The following is a 22908-nucleotide window of genomic DNA, read 5'->3' on the forward strand; positions in this document are numbered from 1 at the left end:
GAGAGAGAGAGAGAGAGAGAATCCCAGGCAGGCTCTTCACTTTTCGGTGCAGAGCCCAATGCAGGGCTGGAACTCACGATCAATGAGATCATGACCTAAGGGGAAATAGGACACTTAACTGACTGAGCCACCCAGGCACCCATATTATCTCAGTTTCTGCAGGTCAGAAGTATGTGCATGATGTGGCTGGATTCTCTCATCACAGTCTCACTGAGCTGAAATCAAGGTGTTATGCAAGGCTCAGATTCTCATATGGAGCTCAGGATCCTCTTCTGGGCTCACTGATTGTTGACAGAATTCATTTCTCTAAGCTGTAGGACTGATGTCCCCATTTTCCTGCCAGCTGTTGACCAATAACTACTCTCGGCTCCTAGCAGCCACCACAGTTTCTTGCCATGTGGCCCCACTAGGCAGTTCACAACACTGATGCTTAGGCCAGCTGGAGCACATCTCGGATTTCTTCTGCAACCAGCCAGAAGGAACTCTGCTTTAAGAGGGCTTACCTGATGAGATCAGGCCCAACCAGGGTGATCTTCGTTTTGCCATATGATGTAACATAAACACAGCAGTGATATTTCATCATATTCAGTGAGTTCCACCCACACTCAAAGGGGGAAGGAATTATACGAGGGTGAGGGTTTGCTGGGGTCATCCTAGAATATTGCCTGCCACAGGGCTCAACAAATAATATCAAATAAGATGTGTCCCAGAAATTTGTAAATTATAAACAGTGCTATTCAATTGTAATGGGTTTTTTTTTTTTTTTCCTCTTGTCACTTTGGAAGGCTTTTTAAGTTGCTCCCAAATCTGTGTTGAGTACAGAATCATCGAGGATGTTGTATGTGACATAATACAAGGAGGTCCCTACAGTGAGCCCAGGTAGCACTGGAAATTCAGGGTGGGTGGCAAGACCTGGTCCAACAGCTGACTGGCTACATTACCTTAGGCTAAGTCCCTGAAACTCTCTGAATGTCAGATTTCTCATTGTGTATGAAAAGAAGGGGTGGGACTAGACCATGTATAAAGTTGGCCAGCTCTAATATTCTAGAATTTCTGAGACTAAATCATACTGTTCAAATTAAAATCTAGCCAAGTGACTCACAATATCCAAATTCATTAAAATAGTTCACAAAAGAATTTCATTATAGATGAAATTACAGTGACGTGATTTTAAGAGAAAAAGGCAATTTTGTTTTAAAGTGAAGCCATTGCTCTATTGGTCGAACCTGCCTAAATATAAGCCAGGGTACACAACCACATTTTTAATACTTTACCTAAATGGTGAAGAATATTGTCTTTAGATGACATAGCTACCCAGTTATGTCCAGAAGTGAATTTTCTTCAAGATATTAAAACCTGATACTGTTTTACAATTTGAATTAACTCAATTGATGACGAGTGAATAACTATCCAAGGCAGCCCTCAAATATTATGAATCAATTCACTGACTACGTGTAAAGCATGTTGAGATTCTTATATACATTTTGGAGGTTTAAATCTTCTTTTGTTTTTCTCAAATGAAGTCTTTTTCACTAGGATAATTATTCTCTTCTACCCCCCAAAAAATGAATTCTAATTTTAAACAGGTATTATTAAATCCCACTGAAATAGGCTTCATGCAGATGTATTTGTTAAAACATCCCTTTATTGACTGTGCACAGTTATTAACAATTCACATTTCATTTTATCTACTGAGTAGAAGAGCATTTATTCTTTCATTAAAAAGTTAAGCCCTTAGGGCAGCAGCAGGGATGCAGAGCCTTCTTCCTATAAACTGTACCATCCAGTGTGCATGTGAAATGCTTCCATATTAATACAAAAAGGAAGAATAAATAAAACAAACAGACCTCTCCCACCCTCCATCATCCTCTCGCTGCCAATACACTCCTCTTATTTTATAAAATGCCCACAGGTAAACCATTCCCACATCGGTACAGCCACCAATTGGAAAAGTAATGTCACCATTTATTGGGCACCACCTGGTCTAGAATGTCTGTAGGGTGTGTGAAAGGCCACGGTCATGTCCTCAGGAAGATGCCATCTGGACAGAGAGGGTGGAGGATCATAAACCTTGCTGCTCAAGTTTCTGGAGCTGCTTTTCAAGTTTTGAGATGTCTACTCGATGCATCATCAGAAACTGGCCATTCAAATGAAAGACGGGGATGTCAAATTTATACCTTTGATACCAAGCAGAGTTTTCTGGAAGTGTGATGTCCACCTCCTGTAAAATAAACTGAAACAGAGACAGACTAAAGCTCTGAATTTTGGAGACCACGGAATGATACAACAGCCACAGTGCCAACCTGATGCCCAGACTTGCTCTCATGTGGAGGGGTTTGCTGTGGTCTGAGGTCCCAAGTGATCTCATGTCCCTGATTTCCACAACTTGATTGATTTCATTATATTCCTTAACTCTCTGTTTTGCCATTTTTCTGCCACACCTGTTTACATTCAGCGTCAGGTCACTACTCCATTTCCAGTGAAATAAAATACGTCCCGACCGGGAGGCTGAGAATCAAGACAGATGTGCTTTGCATGTGAGAACGGGAAAGGTGTCATGGTTTGCTGCAGGAAAACACTTCGACGGAAATGACAGAGTAAGGTAAAAGGAATGCGGACAAAAGTTTAAAGAAAGCATCAACATGGCACCTGCTAGTTAGCTTTGATTCATATTAAGAGTCAGAGTAAGAAAACCAGCACTGCTCAGAGAAAAACACTTCGGGGTAATGAGTTTTGTGGAAATTAGCACTGAAATCTCTCTCTGAAGAATAGAAAGAAAATTTAAATGAAAAATCATTTAATTTCTTCCTAAAGAAAGGATCCAGGCAAACACTCTATACTACCTACACTCTCCATTCCATGTACATAAAGCCACACTCTGTTAGGCAGGTTTCCCCCGCTTTTTGAAAGTTTGCATCAGGCCACTTGGCTGTTATGAAAGACCTACATTAGTACCTGTTTTGCTACCTGAAAAAAAAAAAATCGGAAAGGGATTTTTGCTTTCATGAAAAAAGGTGAAAGGTGAAGAAAGTGCTCAGCGTTTGGCCATTCTAGAGTCATGGTGCACCGTGAGCAGCGAGAGTGGTGCCGCCAAGCTCCTTCCCCGCGAACCTACGGCAGCATCCAACATCCAGCCCCGAGAGCTTTGAACTGTGTCTGTGAGCATCTGTGCTTTACCTCGGTTTATTCTGTGCATCCTTTAGCAAGATGTGTCCTGAAGTATCCGGAAAGCCTGAGAGAGGTTATTTTTTGGGTCTGGGAATGCTAAAAATTTTTTCTGCATAAATTAACGTTAAATGCTCCTTTGCATCTGACCACTTCGGCATATGAAGGTTGGATAGGAATGCTCTACTTTCAGATAGCGGAGGGGGAAACTGGTGTTACCCTGTTTTTATAAGCCTCCAGCACTTCCTTGGCTTCATCACAAAGGGGGCATGGATCCTACAGGAAGGAAAAAATAAAGCCATTAAATCCAAGGAATGACATGTAGCCCAACAAAAACCACAAGAAGCAGATTATGCTTATTTTAAAGGATTTGTTTTTTCACCAGGTTAGTTATACTGTTTGATTTCCAAAGCAAAACATTGCCATAGAATCCTATAAATAGAGTTTCACGGTAAACGGGCTGTCAGCACTTTTTAGTAGTTTTGATTTTTCACAATTAATAAATCTACCTATACATAAATGTATACACATATATACTAAATTTAGATGCTTACATTTGTTACACATGTATGTGTGTGTACATTAATATGTACATATCACATATACATATACATGTGTAACAAATTAAGCATCTAGATTTAGTATATATGTGTAAACATAGATATATACACAAACACACCATAATTTAAATGCTTATATTTTTTGTTACTGGCTTTATCTAATTCATATTGGGGAAGATTATCTTTCATTGACTCTAGTCCAAGGGCTTTGTCCTTCCTGTGTCAGGAGCACTTTTCTGGCCTGGCTAACATGACCATAATAGCTGAGAGTCTGGTTTTGGAGGCGCTGAGCTTTGCCTGCCTGATTTTCCTCATCAGTCCACAGGAATAAACTCACTGAGATGGAGTTAGACAGTGATTGCCCCACCTTCAAAAAGAGAGAAATCTCTATTTACTTTGGATCATGACTGTACCAACTCTTCAATGGTTTTCCTTTTTTCTCATTACAAGCATCAGTAATAAATTTCCCAGGTTAATTCTCCACTATAGGAGCAAGCGAGTTTTAGTGCCTGTTGTTGTTTGTATTCTTTAACCACCTAGTAGAGAAATCTGTTTAGAATGCTATGGATCTCTGGCAGATTTTAAAATCTTCTCAGCCCTAGACTCTATGAACAGCGACTAGCTATAGGTTCTCTTGCACAAGCTGAAAATAGACTCAACGTTACTGATGCTTATATAAAACCTGCTTTTTAACATGACAGGAAGAGGTGAGCTGTTATATAAAAGAAAGGCCCCTCCTCCAGCTTAACTCCCAGCTTGTTTCAAAATAAGGACCCAGATCCTCAAAAGGCAGTTTTTCTTCAGAAGGGTCTTTCTGGCCCTGACTTCCTGCTTCAGAGAATTAGGCTCATCATTTATTATGAGCATCATCAATAAACAGATTATGGATAGTCTGTTATGTTTCAAGATAATCATGTGAAATTTTCTGAGAAAGTTACAAAAAGTCAACATATTTTTTTATTATTTATTTTGAGAAAGAGCGAGAGAGTGCACAAGCTTGCGTGAACATGGGAGTGGCAGAGAGAGAGGGGGAGAGAGAATTCTAAGCAAGCTCTGTGCTGTAAACACAGAGCCCGATGTGGGGCTTGATCCCACAAACCATAAGACCATGACCTGAACTGAAATCAAGATTCAGATGCTTAATCAACTGAGTCACCCAGGCACCCCCAACAGAGGATTTTATTTATTTATTTTTAAAGTTTACTTATTTATTTTGAGAGAGCGAGAGAGCGTGAGAGTTGGGGAGGGGCAGAGAGAAAGGGAGAGAGACAGAGAATCCCCAGCCAGCTTCACACTATCGGCATACAGCCCGAGGTGGGGCTTGAACTCATGAACCATGAGATGAAGACTTGAGCTGAATTTGGACACTCAACTTAGCCACCCAGGTGCCCCCCAACCAAGGATTTTAAAAGCAGAAGCAAAACAGGAACAAGTTAAACTACAGAAGGACCAAATATACCAACATTTTGCTTTTATAATAAAAAAACTTCATAGAGCCTTGATCATGTTTTCTGTTTTTGTAAATATGAAAATCTGAGCAAGTTATCATGTGTATATGTATTTTTGTAAGGAAAGGTTCATCAAATTTTGAAGAGGCCTATGAACGGAAAAAGACCAGTGGTCTGGACCATTCAAACATCCTTATCTAGGACTTTCCGTGACACCAAAAGAGCACTTATTCACTCTGTCCCTGAAATACAGTGGACATTTGTTGGGTTGGCCATCCCATTCCCCTTTCTGGTAGCAGGAATTCTGTGCTTTTGCCTCACAGAACCCACTCTCAGCAGTTGCTGACGTCATCCCTGAACAAGAAGGGTGGAACAGTTCACTTAGGCTGAGTCTATCAGCACATCCTCTCCCTCTCCCCGACTGACTTAGGCTGAGTCCATCAGCACATCCTCTCCCTCTTCCCTATTGACTTAGGCTGAGTCCATCAACACATCCTATCCCTCTTCCCTATGAATGACTCAGGGATTGGCCAATCTTATGGCCAATATATGCCATATGGCCAATCTAATTGGCCAATTATATGCCTAATGACCTGAATCAAGGATTCATTACAAATTTTAAGCTAAATGGAAAATTAGTGTGGTTTTTTCTTTTTTTGTAAATGTTTTTGGCTAACTTGTCTTTTGTTCATACTGACAAATAATGCAGAATTGTTAGGCTGAAGGAGCACCATTAGCCTTAAGGGATTATTTTATTTTTGTGGTTAATTCTCATATGCATATATAGACACAGATGATGAAATATTTTTATTCCATAATTTCCAACAATGCAATATATACTTATGGATATAAAGAGAATTATAAACTATAGCCTCAACAAGAAATTCAATTTTAAAAAATGACTTAAACTTTGCTATTAGACAGCCATCAAATATTTTCAGATTGCTAAAATGCCTGAAATCTGAAAAACCTAATAAACAAGAGAGCTTTTTTGCTTGAATCAGGACTATTATTCACTAAAGTTAAGTCCATTACCCTGTACTTTATTTCTTTCTTTGATTATGGATCACACAAAGAAATGTTAACTGGCAAAGGGAAATTCAGCAATGTTTGTATTATAAATTTCAGGGGGAAAAAACTCTTAAAAATTTTAAACAGTGGTGGCTTCAAACTAGTGTTAGGGATTAGAAAACAAGTACAGTCAATCCTTGTTATTTGTAGCTTTAATATTTGCAAAGTTGCTTATCATTGAAACTTATTTGTGGTGCTTCTGTGGTCATTCAAAAATATTTGAGGACTTGCACAGAGAAGTGAAAAATCTGAGTCACTCAAAAGTGTCCATTCCCAGCTGAGGTCAAACAAAACAGTGGTCCACCTTATTGTTTCAGGTCTCCTACTGTCAACAAGTGTCCTTTTCATGATCTACTGATGGCCATGCTTTTTGCATGTTTGTACTTTTTGTTGATTTTGCTACCTAGAGTGGTCCCCGCACACTGCTGAAGTGCTTTCTAGTGTTTCTAAACACAAGAAAGCTGTGATGTGCCTTACAGAGAAAATACTGTGTTATATAAACTTTGTTCAGGCATGAGATGTGGTGCTGTTGGCCATGAATTTGACGTTGATGAATCAACAATATATATTAAATAAAGTGTCTTTAAATAGAAACATACATCAAACAAGGTTATGTATTGATCAGTTGACAAAAATGTTGTGACCAGAAACTCACAGAAATCAAACCTTGTATTTCCCCTGGGAGGAACGGTTTGGTGTTCACTAATTCAGTGTTTGTGGTGACTTTACCACAAATGAAAATAATTAACTGTATTTCTAAGTGATATATTTATAAACATCATCTGTTCTGATAGTTCTTTCTTCTGACATAGGGATCAGATGACTATTAAATATATTAGTTTACTCCCTGAAAATTGTGAGACAGTGAGGTATCTGGGTAGAAAAGAGAGTATGCTGACAATGTGGCGCCTACTTGGGGTTCTCCGTCTCTCTCTGTCTCCCTCTGCCTCTCCCCTGCTCAGGCACACATGCTTTCTCTCTCTCAAACATTAAAAGAAAAGAGAGTAGTACTGTTGTAAGTGGATCTGAAAACTGGAGGAGCAGGTCTGAGGAAAGTTTGTTCCACTGCTTTTCCGTCAACTTTTTTCCCCTTTCTTCAGTGTACAATTCTCTTCATCCAACATTCTAATACTTTTTGTTTTTGAAGTAGTAATTTTACTTTTTCACTCTGTACCTTTGTAAATAAGGTCAGCACAGGCAGAACAGTCTTAGAGGCAGAACGATTTCTCAAGAGGAGTCGAAAGGAGTATTTGGCAAGTTGCATGCTATTTCCTTGAAACCAGAGCATCTTAACTCTGCCAAAAGAAAAATAGACCAGTAAACTTATGTGCCCTAGATTTTGCTGTTTATAATATGAACAGTAAGCTGCAAGCCTCTGATGGAATTTAAAGACTTGAGAACTTCTTGGAGTCCAGGAGTGTCAAAGAGGCCCAGATGTTTGGCAAGTCTCCACAGTGCCTCAACATTCAGTGTATTCCAAACAAAACAGAACTTAGAATGGGAAAATATCCATATTTATGGATGAGCTGTGTGCCTAATCACTTGGTTTCTGCAAGCAAACTGCATGGGTTTGTTAATTTGAATACAAAATTAAATTTCACCTGCAGATTGTGCCAGCATCCTGATTCCCTAAAATGTGGAGGTTTCCTGAGATGGTTTTTATTTGCAGAGATAGCTTATCTTATTGGCAAGCTTTCAATGACACACAGCCACCTTCATGGTAAAGGAAACAGTAATTAAGCAGCACAAATCCCCAAATGAAAGCTAAGGCTGTTTTTTAGGATATCCATATCCCCCTCCCCCACCCCCTGCTGCAAAAGATGGGGAAACACAGAACAGTAGCAAGAGGAACTATAGGGGAGAATTGGGTCGAGTTGACTTGTCAGAAACAAAGATCCACTCAACTCCTTCAGTATTTTAAAAGGAGATTGCCATCGTTTTTTAAAACATACACAAATGTACTGGTGTTACTACTGGAGATACTCCAATACGAACAGCTTGGTAATAGCAGCATGTCAAACACTAGGCTTTGAAGCTCCCCCATCTTGCTACTTTTCTCGACATAAGACAGCCTACTTATTCCTAGTTATTCTACTGAGCCTCCAGCTTTGTCCTTAAAGCTACAAATATGGTAATTTCACTTTTAAAACACATATGCACTGTTGACTTATCATTAATCAATATTCTCAAGATGAATTCATTCCTGGGATATCCATTTTTTAACTTTGCTTTACTCTTTCTCTGCAACTTCACCTTAACTTCCCTTCCTTATCTTGGCATGCTGCAGCCACAGAGATTCTCTTTTGTTCCTTGAATACCCAAAGATCATTTCTTCATCAGGATCTCTGCACTCGATGTCCTTTTGCATAAAAAGCTCTTAGGTAGCTTCTCATTTGTCCTGGGTCATGCTTTAGTGACTGCCTTACTAAGGTTGACTAGCCCACCACACTGCATCCTTATGCTTCACTATAGTTTTATCTTTTTTTTTTTTTAATGTTTATTCATTTCCTGAGAGAGAGAGAGAGAGAGAGAGTGAGCAAGCAGGGGAGGGGCAAAGAGAGAGGGAGTCACAGAATTGGAAACAGGCTCTAGGCTCCAAGCTGTCAGCACAGAGCCTGACGCGGGGCTCAAACTTATGAACTGCGAGATCATGACCTGAGTTGTAATAGGATGCTTAACAGACTGAGCCACCAAGGCGCCCCAGTTTTCTTTTATCTTTTACTGCCTGAAACTATTTATTTACCTCTGTGTCTCTTCTACTACAATGTGAGTTCCATAGGGGCAGGTACTTTTTCACCCCAGTGTCCCCAAGCATCTGTAATTAACTTGGCACATAGTAGGTGTTCAGATATTCGTTTGAATATTTAGGGTATTGGAGTGAGTCTTTCTCTACCTCTTTTTCTCACCTCTAACCCTGATCAGACACTCATTGTGCACAGTGGTCACTAATTAAGCAGATCACATGTCATAGCTAAAGGTTAGTGTTCCTCAGGGTGCCCACAACACTATGGGCACTACAGTTGGTCCCAACCCTTTCATCACCAACTCAGATCTCTGCCTGCTCTACTCCACAGAGCATGACTCTATTAATTATGTGCTAATCTCTACTGCTGACTAGGCTTCCTAGTGTAAGATTAGTCTTAAACTCCTTCAAACAGAATTATATGATATTGGAGAAAAATACCATCTCATGTCAAAGTAATGTAAAGACCAGAGGAAAAGATGATTGGATTCTGATCTGTAAAACGATAATCTTTCTTTCACTCTTAAACTGGTAGCCTTCCACTTGTCCCTGGATCTCCCTGCTAACTGAGTGATCTCCCTAACGCATAGGAGGGAATGTGATGAGCACTGTGCAAGGATCTGCTGCTCAGCATTATTCCAAGATGGAAAGTAGATCTAAACAGTTTCACAGTACGCTGTGCTACTCTCAACCAAGTGGTAAGCCCTGGCATACACATTTTCTATAAATTCAGCAGAATCAACAACTCCAGTACGTAAATGGTTGAAAACAACAGCTTCCAAGCATGGCTTTGTCTACACATGATATAAATGAGGAGGGAAGGTCTCTGTTTGCCATGTTTACTCTAGGTAACAATTTCTCCCCCGTTGGTTTTGGGAACCAAAACCAGGTTGGGTGTAGGTTGGGAAGGCCCTACACCCACAGTGGCACATCTTCCTGGGGAATGGAATTTAAAAAGCTGTACTATATGAAGGAGAAAGGAAACAAAATATTAGTTTCGTTAAAGACAGAACCACAGATCTTAGAAATGAGAAGGATCAGGCCCTCTATGGCAGTGACCTAAGACTGTCACCAGGATAGTGAACTGTACCTACATGCTTCTGGTGGAGGGGTTTAAGATTTATTGATGTCTCGCTGGTAAGGAAAAGAACTTGCTGCTTTTACCTAGCTGAGTTGAGATGTTAAAGGCTTTAAAAAAAAATTCACATTCACAATGGAAATCTGCTTTGGTATTTCCAACATGACAAAACACAGCATGTGGTCTTGGTTGCACCCAAGACAAATAAAACCTGTCATAGTAAACAGAGATGCTATTCATTCCAGATTTGCTGAAATATTTGTTCACCCAACCCAGAGAGCTGAGTCTTTAGTGATGCTACAACCATTCTATTTAAAATTAGTTCTCTTTCCATTATTAGTCTCCATCCTTACCTTTTCTCATGTACTTAATCACTTAAACATGGCGTATTTGTTTACTGAGAAATGCCTTACTTAGCATTATGTAATTTTACTACCTGTGTATCTTCCAAATGTCCTAAGGCACATGCATTTTACCACATTGTTAAATTAACTTTTTTTCTTTGTAAGCACTGTAGGAGAATATTATATTAGAGTATGATATGAAAAAAAGCTCCCTATACCTCTCCTAGGCAGAAATAAGATACTAAGGCTGCAATTCTGAACACTGGAGTCCCCTTAGTTTTAGAAATAAATGAAAAACGATATACTCCAATTGGAACTCTATAATACTCTTCTTAGAATATTTTACTAACTCTGTAAACCCTAACACTATTGCTGTCAATGTCACACTCACTGCATCATGCCTTCTTGAAGTAAAATCTTAATATGGGCTACTCTGTCAATGTGACATTTTCATTAGCTCTGTTATTTTTGAACAGTATCTCAGCATTATAAAAAAATACTCTGAAAGGCAGTCTCTGTCTGTTAGCTCATGACTGGGAGAGGACAGCACCTTTTTGATTATGTCATTGAATTTAGTCATGAAACTTGTGTCCTTACTACATATAGACACAATTTTATCCTTTGTATTTTGCTACATGCCTCTGTGATATGAACAAAAAGAGCTGTGTTCATAATATCAAAGAAGCTCAATTGGGTCACCTTTGTCACAGACAAAAAAAAAAAAAGTAAAAGGCCTAAGACTGGATTTAGAATGTGCCTAAAACAAATTCCACAGCCTAACAATAAAGATGGTGACTCCTGCTGTTTCAAGTCCACTGCTGCTCAGAGGCGTGGATCACCCTGAAAGAGAAAGGGAATGCCGGCTTTTCAACAAACTGAGGCTGACTCCAGTGGTCTTTATGGCAGAATCAAATACAACATGGGGGAGGACTGATTGGACCCATTCAGCCCTCCTTGAAGCAAGATAAGGAAAATAACTTAACTTTATAGCATTTTCCCTGTGAGGCACTCAAGGGCATACTATTAAAGCAACTGATTACAGTACAGAAAGAAGCCAGGGTCGTTTGAGCCTTTATTGGGGATTATTCATTTCTTGCATGAGGAGCTGCCCAGACTAGGGCTGCCTATCACTTACGTGGGGTCCCTGGATTCTTCAAACACTGCGTGTGTCTGGTTAGAAGGGAAACAACATTGTTCTCGCCTGAGTAGAGAAACTGACCTTCACTGACCAGAATTTTTATTTCATACAAAGAACCTTTTGGCACGCTGGATCTCCAAGCTCACATGATCCCTCATCAGCCAGCTGCAGTGTTAGTTCATGTGCAAAATGAACAAGTCTGTCTAAGCCCACGTACTGCCTTGGTTATTAACAGGTAATGTTGGAGCTTCTTTGCAAGAGTATAATGTAAATTTAATGCTGAGCTGACATTAACCAAACACTATTACGGTAGCTCTTGCTGAACCTGTGTTCCACAAGGAGGGGCTCGGGGCTTCCATTTAGTCATCTGTGCCATATGAGATGCTAAGTCCTCATTTCACATTCATTACCACCTGAGTATAACGTTCCTATTTTTACCCAATGACTGGAAACACACGTGTGTATGCACGCACGCACACATGTGCATGCACACACACGCACCACACACCTCTACCGAGAACAAAAGCCCATCATTTTAGGTGACTGAAAGTGTACGTAATGAGGTGAGGTTGCTCTTAGGGGTCTTGTCTGGTCATTGGGCTCGAGCTAATCCAGGGAAACAGGGCCACCTGTTGCCTCGCCAGTGCTCCTCTGTGTCACCTGTGTCCAAGCCTCCTTCTCTCCAAACAAGTGGGAGCCCGGCCTGGGCTCTTGGGGGACAAGGACAGGCAGCATAAAGGGATGCAACCAAAGCTGAAAATGGAGCAGATACTGTGAGGCATCAACCCCAAGGGGCAAAGCGGGGCTAGAATGAGGCTACAGGATAGAAGCAGAGCTTGGGGCCCTCAGTCACTGGCATGGGTGGGACCGCAGGTGCTCAGCTCTTCAGCCTCGGCAGTCAGAGTCCCAGGCCAGGGGAACTGCCTAAGCCCTGGAGCCAACTGAGGCAAGGTGTTGCAACAAAGATCCGAGCTGACCACCCACCTGAGGCCCACTTGCACGTGGTGTCACGCTCAGCTTCCTTCTTCTCTTCTTTTTCTGAATTGAGGCACAATTAACATTTTATTAGTTTCAGGTGTACGAACATAATGATTCGATATTTGTATCTCCCACGAAACAATCAACACAGCCTCTTTCTGACCACGGAGTTGGACTGCTGATTCAAGCCCACACAGCACATGAAACCATACGTCATGGCCCAGGCCCGGGGAACAAGAAGAGGCCTCTCACACCACATGTCCACCTCCCTTCCTGCAGCTTCTTTTTCCAGATTTCAGTGCCAACAGCTTCACCACACAGGGGGCCAGAGAAGGCAGTAGAAAATCAGTCCCAGAAAGGAATGACTGGTCACATGAGTGCCTAGAGACAAAACCCCTTTTTTTTCCCCTTCACATTACTACCATGACTATGGGATTTCCAGGTATCTGGATGTCTCTATTTCCCTGTTTATACTCAGTGGTGCTATGTTAATTTTCATTCAACACACCGTTCTGGTAAGTCCTTTAACTTTCTCAAGTGTGGGACTTGCCAATACAGTAAGATTACAATTTCACTGAAGGTAGTTACACCTACCACTTAGTACAAGTGTCCTGTCCCCATATCCCACCTCCTTCAAATTCTCAGTAAATTAAGCCATTTTTTCCCCTTCATCCTGCTTGGTGTTTAGCCCATTTCTTTCCGCCCAAGTAAAACTCTCATGTGGAGAAGTCACCTCCACACACTAGATACAAGCAGCAAGAATAATAGAGGGATATACTTCAGCGGATTCAGGAGAAGGGAGTTAAACTCTTAACTGAAACAATATAAATACAGGAGGGATTACAACCGGAACATTTAACGGCCACCTCTAAATGCTGTAAGGGAAAGGAAAAGAAGAGTACTGTGGGCTGAGATCAGAGGTGGCTTCACAAGAGTAGGCTCCTAAATCATCTCGGATTTGGATATGTACAAAAAAGGGGAAACATCTCAAAGCTGGGGTTAGACACAAAGTCGCTGTAGTACGAATGCCGTGGCCTGTTTGATGGGAGCCACTGAAGGGTTTTAAGCGACAGAGTGATATGATAAAAGCTGTGTTTTGGAAGACTGATCTAACAGCAGCATTCAGGATGGACGGCAGAGGAAAGGAGGACAGACAGAGCCGAGTAAGAGTTGAGGTCAGTTATGACAGCCTGGGTGTGGGATGAGAGTCATTCAACAATTATCTGATGTTTTCCAGGCGTTACATGCTATTGTAGGTGCTGGGTTCAGTGGTGACCAGGAAAGCAAGGTACCTGCCTCTGTGGCATCCATCTTCCAGTGATGCTGCAGTCAAACAATATCAGATAGTGACAAGTAGAGGAAAGGGAGTAAGACAGGGTGATGTGATGGTAATTAAGGCAGGTCCTTGACATAAGTACTCTGAGCAGGTGTTGGTTTTACTGAGACCAAAGGCTGAGAAGGTGCAAAAATCTGAAGGAGAAACATTTTGGAGAGAGGAATACTAAGTGCAATGGCTTTAAGGTGAGGACAACCTCAACTTACTGGGAGAAACAAATAGGAGCATGTGGCTTAAGCACAGTAAACAAGGAAGGGGATAGGACTCAAAAATAGTCTCTGGGGTCAGATCACCTAAGTCCTCATGTGCTATGTTGAGGTTTTAATTACAGTTAGATTTAGAAGAAGGAAGTGATATGATCTCAAATACATTTCTAAAAGATCACTTTAGCTGCTGTGTAAAGAATGGATGGGGGTGAGGGACAGGGGCCCCGTTAGGGGGCCACTGTGTTAGTCTAGGTAAGAAAGGATGGTGGTATAGACAAGGACAGAAATCGGGCCAATAGTACTTAGCAATGAATTGGATATGAGGGATTAAAGATGACGGTAAGAACAACTCCAGTTTTGGCCTTGAGCCCCTGGTGGGTGGCAATGCCATTGACTAAAATGAGGAAAACGGAGGCAGGTACAGATTGAGGAGTATATGGGACAGCTCTATTAGGGACAAGTTGGAGCTCATGGAGAGAGTGGCCTCACAGGTTTGGTATTCAGGAGAGAAGCCAGGGCTCAAGATAAAAATTTGAGATTCTATCAATTTAGGGACTGTATTTACAGCTATGGAAACAGATGAGATCATCTGTTTAGATAATCTGGAAATTAGATTATCTGAATGATAGAGAGAAAGAAGAGGGCCCAGGACAGATCTCTGAGGCAATCCAGCATGTAGAAGTTGTGTAGAGAGGAGCCAGCAAAGGAAGCAGAAAGAAAGATTGGTGAGTTACAATGATACCCAGGAAAGTGTGTCATCACAGAGGCCAAGGGGAGAAGGTGCTTCCAGAACGAGAACAGGAGTAGTGAAAGAATCTACTACAGATCAGATGGGATGGGTCTGATGTTGCTTCAAAGCAGTGAAATCTTCCAACCAAGGCCTACCCCTAACATGAACTACCTGTCTGGTTTTTGCCTAAAATAACATCTTAACGAAAAGTATATATTTCTGGTGAGGACAGAAGTAGTGGATTGCAGAGGAGTGCAGGTAAACGTTGACTGGGTAGCTTCAAAAAGAGACAATAAATGTAAAAAAATCTTTGGATAAGTTATAAAGCAGAATAGAGAAATCAGCCTTAACTTTATTACTAAAATGATACTAAAAGTAAGGTATTGTTACCAAAAATTATGATGCTGATTCTATTGACTAAACTGTGCTTTTACTGGCCTCAAGAGGAAGATTTAAAACTTCTACTATAGCAGTCTCAGAAAAAGGAAATTGAAAAACTGAAAAATATTTCAAACAGAGATAGCCGAAAACTTGAGATTGTGGACATTACTTAAATAGGAATTTCTAAGACACGATATTGCTGATTGAACCAACATATTTACCTTCTACTCAGGAGGTCACTAAGTCCAGGTGAGACTGGCTGTCTATCTAGACCTTCCAATACCGTGGCACCAAATATTGGTTTAGCTTCCTTAGGCTTCAGAAAATAACAGAACAGGGCACTGAAATGTACTTTTGAGACGTCGAGGTTTCTCCTTGATAGGTTTTAGACAAAGGCCAGTTCCTTTCCAGTTGCTTTTTGTGATACTTGCCATTATATTTTCAAAGATTAAAAAAATTTTTACCAGTGATGTGCTTGATGCATGTATATCAAACAAGCTGCCTAGGAAATGGTAAAGCTGGATTTTATTGATCATTTCTCAAGACAAAACTTGTTCCAAAGTAATTCTGAATAACTTGTGTAGGGAGGGTAAAATACCTGTAAATAAACACAGCTCCCACTAAATCCTCAGTTGGCGGTGGGGGGGGGGGAGCACAAATGGGTAATTCCTCATTTAGAGTTTCAAAAATCACTCTTCATATAGAGTTTCGGCTGGAATTCAGCATGTTTGAATTCCTGGGTGCATTTCTGGGCGAGGATTTCATAGACCTAAACCCTGAAGACAGGCAACTGCCACTAATTAGCTCGGAGATGCTGGCAATTCGTCATCCGTTTAAGCTTCAGTTTCATCAGCTGCACAACAGAAACATGACCCCTTGTCCTGTTCCCTCATTTTACAGACAGGGAGAAACTGTGCCCACAGGCTTTGATATCAGATGTCCTCCTGATCAGAGAAGGGGCATCACACACTGAAGAAATGGCATGGCAAATAGCCCGTGGCTTTGAAAGGCCCTAAACAAAGAATCTAGAGTAGTTTTTAACCAGACCATTTAGAGAGGACCAGAACTCCCACAGAGATCCAGGCAGAACTGCACGCTGGCTTCTCCAGCCCCTCAATCATAACCAGGAAGCCTTGGCATCGGAAAAGACCCAGCAGAGGAGGGGACGTTAGCATTGCCAGGAACTCGTTTTGCAACTGTTGGAGCCTCTGAGAGGGAAAAGCGCCTCCTAAAAGGCAGAATGATGTATTTTTCTCTCTTACTATTTGACACATTTTAAAAATAATTTTTAATGACAGACCTCCGTCATCTCTGCGCTCTTCTCCCCCTCCAGAAGCATGCTTGTGTTTGCCTCGCAAGCCGACAAATGTGAGGTGGAAGGGGAGAGGAATCCTTAGTGTGAACAAGAGTTTGTTTTAGAATCTCTGGACCTCGGCAGTCACACTTTCCAGATCATTGCTTTTAGAGCAGTCTGCTCGGTAATGGGGTTGGTGCACATGAAAATGTCAGGGAAGGGTTTGCGGAGGAACATTCAGCTGAGAAAACCAAAATGAAGATGCTAATCAGAAACAGCAGTGTACTCTTACTATCATTCCCTCTAGCCCCCGGAGGTCCAGAGGGGATTCTGGACTAATTCCTGTTAACACAATAGGGCTAGGACACACTGCACCCCTCCTCTCCTCCGAAAGACACTCAGTCAGCGTCTGGCCCGGAGCCAGAGAGGCATATTCTGAATTCAGAGTGTGCAACAATGTTGAGTACAATTACGACATAATGGCTGCAAACTGTTCCTGAAAGCCAAGAAAACCTGAATGATGTGGTTGGGTTATATCATACATGAGGGCTTAATAGAGTTTAAAAACCAATTTGAAAATTTCTTCATTCCATAAAGATGGCATTAAGATGAGGGCAAAATCATTCTAGTTCAAGGGATGGGAACAAAGTGCATAAGGACTTATGCTGACTCCTTTCCACATTATCCTTCTTAACCAAAATGACCCATTCCCTTTGAAGATATCTGTGATATTTAATACTGACCCAGAAAGAAGGCAATTTCATTAAAGTATCTTAGTTTTATTGTACCCAGCTAGTAATGCCAGTTTCCTTGCTATTTACAAAGCACACAATCCCATTTCCAAAAACAACTCTCTGCTGTTCAAAATCCATCCATCCAGGCAGTGTCTTCCATTCATCACTAATACTCTACTATTTCCAATTCATCTTGCCAAAGAGGCAAAGTTATCCCCATGACCACACAAGAGCTGAAAAGATGTTTCATTCATTTTTAGCCATTTTGTAGCAAGTGAGTGTAGAACCTCTGAGTTACTAAATCCAGCATTTTCTTGGACTTGTGATATCAACAATACCTAGACCTGCTCAGTCTTGATGTTGGAAACAGTGTACCCGTGAGGTCATGCTCCCCTAACCCTCAGTATAGAAGAGTCTATAATCCTCTGAATCCTACTCTGTGACAACATCTATCATGGAATGTCTTCATATTTCGGAACTGGGAGGTGACTTTGCAGATCCCCTTGTTTTATGGATAAAGAAACTAATGTTTAACTGAAGCCTTTCACACTGCATTTTTTTGGTTCTTATATTGGTTTTCTATATTTTTTCCTTGAACAATGGCTTATTTTTATACATAATGAGACCACCGCAGAATTTCCAGAATGAGAAAGCATCTCCAAGTTCAACCTCCTTTCTTCCCCACCCCCCCAAAAAAAATCTCAGCAAGCTTTATACATAAATCCTCAGAGTATAGCAGATGAGATATCGCATTTTGTTTAAAGTTTAATTTAAAGATGGAGAGTGAGGAAAGGCTCAGCTTCAGACAGCAGAATTCTTTTATTATAAGAATGAGGTTTGGTCTCTAAATCTAAGAAGATAAAGATTAACTTCATTTTTGAACCTGGAGAAACAGAGCTGAACTTAGATCTCTCTCTCTCTCTTTTTTTTTTTCTCCAGTCTAATGTCCTAGGCTGCCTCAGCTGACTGAATTTCTATTAAGTAACAGTATCCTTCCTCCTGGCTCACTGGAAGAACTATGTATTTTAAAAAGTAAAGAATTAATAATCAAATCATTGAAACTCATGTCCTTCCTCCCGACTAAACTAGAAGCCATTTCCCCAAGATTTCATGATTAATATGAAAAAGTACAGGAACAAAGAAAGGAAGTTCATGTGTTTCCAGAAGTAACATTCTGGGTTCTGTGGCAATCCCACCGGCAACGGAAGGGAGCAGTGTATCCCACCTGCCTGCCCCATGACAACACAAAAAGCTGTCAACTTTGAACTCCTTGGGAATGTTAGCAAAGTAGAGAAGATGACTGTGGCTTTCTTTCTGTCGTATTTGGGCAACCTAGCCTTAAAATAATGACCATACATAGATCCTCTATCCTTAAGGCAGGACAAAACAAAGATACTAGTGCCCTAGGTAAGCTAGCAAATTAGTATGCTTCAAAAGGACACTCTTCAAATATTTGCTCAACAGGTCTTTGGGTGAGGAGTTGAGCATGGCAGGCTGGATGGAGGGTGGAGACAGCGCTCCTGAAGCCTTTCAGCTTGCATATTCCATTCAACACAACCAAGGCCCTGCAGCCAATCAGGTCATATCTCCTTGAAGGCAGTTTGGTGACCACATACATACCGAGATTCTCAAACATGCACTTCCCTACTCCATGCTGTTCATCAAAACATTAGTAACTGCCGTATTTACACTGCATCTAGTAATCTCTTGAAAGATTACTGTTTTATATTCCTTTCTCTACCTGTTGCATTCCCACTGATGCTATAGATCCAACCTCCCTTCAGGGACACTGTCTTTTCATTTCTAAAGCATGTGCTGAGTGTTTGCAGTGTGTCAGGCAGTAGAAATGTAAGAGTGTCAAGATGCTTTCTTTGCCTGTAAGGACCTCACACTTTGGGCAGAAGAAAGATTTACAAACAATGCAATACTGCAGTGATGAAGCCTACATTAGTAAAACAGTTGTTAGTCCATACTACTGGCGAAATGCTCTGAAATCCTTGGAGATGGATACTTTCTTAAAACAAAAGATATTTTGAGTTTTGTTCTGGAAACCCCATCTTTGGTAAGGATTAGAATTGATGTTTTCTTTTTTTCTTTTTAATAATTTTTTTAACATTTTTATTTATTTTTGAGAGACAGAGAGAGAACATGAGCGGGGGAGAGGCAGAGAGAGAGACACACAAAAAGAAGCGGAAGCAGGCTCCAGGCTCTGCACCGTCAGTACAGAGCCCAACGCGGGGCTTGAACTCACCAACTGTGAGATCACGAGCTGAGCTGAAGTCGGACGCTTACCCAACTGAGCCACCCAGGCGCCCCCAGAATTTATGCTTTCATGACTCCATTTTCTTGTAACTGGGATGTTAGGGATGTGGGATAATTATCTATGAGAAACGTAGCCCAGACATCTCATTTTGCATATTCTTTCTCAAATGATTTTGTCCCTTGAACTTGCTATGGAGATGGATGAAGGAAGCTTGCCTAGTCCCTGCTACCTGTGTGGATCCCTGGATCCAGATGGTTTCTTCCCTTCAAAATAATTGCACACGAGATTAAAGCTGCATGCAGGAACTATCCCAACTGGCTTTTGGCTTCCTCTGATGTACACCCCTTAAATAAAATAGTGGCAAAATTAGATTTAAAATAAGGAGCATAAAAACCTTACTATTTGTACCATATTACCTCAAGGTGTTGCTATGGTGTGAAACCCCGAACCCTGGCATTAGAGTAACTGAATGTATCAGCCATCTAGAGTATGCACATGTTATGAAATACAAAAACTTTACAAACAAAAAATAACTTATTTTGAAGGCATATCTCCACATTGCCTCTGGTACTTAAATGTACAACAGAGCTAGGCATCTGGAATAAAATAGAAATACAGTCCAGTAAATTCCCAACTTGGAAAATCCTCATTTCTATTACCTTACCTGCCATCAATCTATCTAAATAAAACCACATAGCAACATTTTCTCCTAGTGAAGGAGACAAAAATAAAACAAAACTGATTCTTCCCCAGCAAGCGGCTACTACTGACCACAACAAGCATGAAGAAAGAAATCTGGGGAGTTTGCCTGTCTAAAGCACCAGCCCCACGAATCTTAATTTTCACAACAGTACCTTTCTGGTTCCAGGCAATTCTTCAGCAGAACAGAACCCAGGTTATTAGGCTATGACATTTCACACAGAAGCAGGATTTAGCCCTGCCTTATCCTGATATTACCATAATCACTCAGTATTCCCAGGGGACACCTCTTTTTCCAAGTGTTTTAAATCTCAATGTATATAGCTCCAAATAAAGAACAAAGAGCTTCATATGCATTTTCATAAGTTATTCCTCATAAAATTACTAAATGAGAAGACTGCGGCCTGTAATAGCTACCTCAACTTGTACAGTGCCATGCACACTGAGACATGGTTCCAGTATGTCTCTTAACCAGTAACTGTTTAACCAAGGCAATGTATTACAAGAACCCTGCTTATAGTGGGAAATGTGCTAGAAAGTGTTGGGGGCTTAACAGGTCCTAGACACTATCCCTGTTACGGAGGAGCTCATAGCTTGTGGTCAAGCTGGGCCACACTGTATATATATATTTTTTATCTTATTTTATTAAAATTTTTTTTAATGTTTATTTTTTTGGGAGACAGAGACAGTGCAAGCAGGGGAGGGGCAGAGAGAGAGAGGGAGACCCAGAATCTGAAGTAGGCTCCAGGCTCTGAGCTGTCAGCACAGAGCCTGACGTGGGGCTCAAACCCACGAAGCAGGGGATCATGACCTGAGCCGAAGCTGGATGCTTAACTAAGCCACAGGTGGCCCTGTGTATGTATGTATGTATGTATGTGTGTGTATATATATGAAATACTTTATAATAAGAAACAAGAATAAAGATCATCCAGGAAAAAACCTTGTTAAAGACAGCATTAGAAACAGGCACTTTCCTATTCATGTTAGTAATTTCACTGGGACTTCTTTACCTCTGGACCTATTAAAAAACTGTATGAGGGGGGCGCCTGGGTGGCTCAGTCGGTTGAGTGGCCGACTTCGGCTCAGGTCACGATCTCGCGGTCCGTGAGTTCGAGCCCCGCGTCGGGCTCTGGGCTGATGGCTCAGAGCCTGGAGCCTGCTTCCGATTCTGTGTCTTCCGCTCTCTCTGACCCTCCCCTGTTCATGCTCTGTCTCTCTCTGTCTCAAAAATAAATAAACGTTAAAAAAAAAATGTAAAAAAACTGTATGAGGGGTGCCTGTGTGGCTCAGGCCCTTGAGAATGGGACTCTTGATTTTGGCTCAAGTCATGATCTCACAGTCGTGAGATTGAGCTCTCCGCTCTCCCACTCCCACTCTCAGGTCATGGAGCCTGTTTAGGATTCTCTCCTCCCTTTCTCCCACTCCCAGTCTCTCTCAAAAACAAACAAAACAAAACAAAACAAAAAATTGCATCTTGTGGTATTCATCAGGGGTGACCAACAAGGCTATTTGTTGAGAATTGTACAATTTCTGATTTAGTCTCACATTGTTCCCCACCCAGGGGACGGCTTTTGCCAGTAAAGCAGAGAGGAGGTCCAGAAAGCCCCGGGACTCACAACGTTGCCTACGGCACCTTTCAACCTTTTCACCCTCAATTAAAGGCCAACATGGCTGCTCAAAAATATTTATTTAAAAAGGCAGTCATGTCTGCGGGCTGCCAATTGAGATTATATTGCCACTTCATTGAATTGACTTAAACCCAGGACTGGGCATCTGTGAAAAACTGGAAAGAGAGTAAAGCTGAGATGTTTTCTGCTTTTTCTTAAAAAAACGCCTTTTCCTGCTCGTTACTTTGTTCACTTCCCGGAGCGCCATCGCACGCGCACTCACACACACACACACGCGCGCGCGCGCGCCAATAATTCCTCCCCTCCCCCCCGCTGAAGTTCATGGATTAATGGCTCCCGGTTTAATTAAGTCCCCCCTAACAACAATCGAAATCGGCAGCGTATAGCACAGCCAAGGGCTCGCGTGCCCCGCCTCCGGCCCGCGTGCGGGTTGTGGGCGGGGATGTGAGCGCCCACCTGCTGCCGCCTGGCCATCCGCACCCACCTGAGCCGCCCGCCGACTTCGCCGCTTCCGCTTCGCGCCCGGCACTTCCGCCCGAGCCGGCCCGGCGCCCGCCCCCTGTCCCGCACTTCCGCCCCAGCCTGCTGCTGCTCGGATTTCCTTCTGGGAACTCGTATCAGTCTTCTGAGGGTGGCGGCCGCGCCTGAGCTGTTGCGCGGGGAAGGAGACAGGCAAAAACCAAGGCCAAAGTGAAAAAGAAAACAAAATAAGCCCTTGGAAAAGTGACTCAGCCTGTTCGGGAACCATTTAATAACGAGCCAACTTTTTGTAAGGCTATTTTAACTCATTTCTGCGTTTGTTCACTCATTCATTTAACGCTTACTGCCTTCTTCCCCTGGGTTCTGGCTGAGCTAGGTTATGGGGAACAAGATGATGAATGAAAGTGGCAGCTGTACCCTTCTCACATGTACAGTTATGTAAACAAATCAGGCATAAGGACATTATCCTTTAAATAGGCCATGCCTTCAGTGAGCTAAATGCATTGAAAGGAAAGGAATGTGTACCTATGAAATGATGGAAGTGACCACTTGAAGAAGTAGATTTTAGGCTGGGATGTGAAGCACCAGGTTGGGCAGGGACAGAGCTCTCCAGGCCTGGGGAAGGGGGCACT

The 22908-nt window shown here is 41.7% G+C and overlaps 1 protein-coding gene across 5 annotated transcripts; it reads right to left on the reverse strand.

Annotated features, from left to right (window-relative positions):
* Positions 1 to 1625: 1625 nt before the first annotated feature.
* On the reverse strand, positions 1626 to 22320 carry CA1H5orf63 (chromosome A1 C5orf63 homolog). Of its 5 annotated transcripts, XM_042983055.1 has the most exons (6): positions 22281 to 22320; positions 12532 to 12585; positions 10082 to 11249; positions 7419 to 7539; positions 3385 to 3441; positions 1626 to 2233 (listed from the first exon to the last, which is right to left on the reverse strand). In XM_042983055.1, the coding sequence occupies exons 4-6, from the start codon at positions 7530 to 7532 to the stop codon at positions 2063 to 2065; spliced, it is 342 nt and encodes a 113-aa protein (XP_042838989.1). In that variant the 5' UTR covers positions 7533 to 7539; positions 10082 to 11249; positions 12532 to 12585; positions 22281 to 22320; the 3' UTR covers positions 1626 to 2062. The 5 variants fall into 5 exon arrangements, with proteins under 5 accessions (XP_042838989.1, XP_042839004.1, XP_042838977.1 ...); XM_042983070.1 differs by lacking the exon at positions 10082 to 11249 and having other exon boundaries at positions 1626 to 2221; XM_042983043.1 differs by lacking the exon at positions 10082 to 11249.
* Positions 22321 to 22908: the final 588 nt, after the last annotated feature.

The sequence above is a fragment of the Panthera tigris genome, chromosome A1 (assembly GCF_018350195.1).
Source record: "Panthera tigris isolate Pti1 chromosome A1, P.tigris_Pti1_mat1.1, whole genome shotgun sequence".
Lineage (NCBI taxonomy): Eukaryota > Metazoa > Chordata > Mammalia > Carnivora > Felidae > Panthera > Panthera tigris.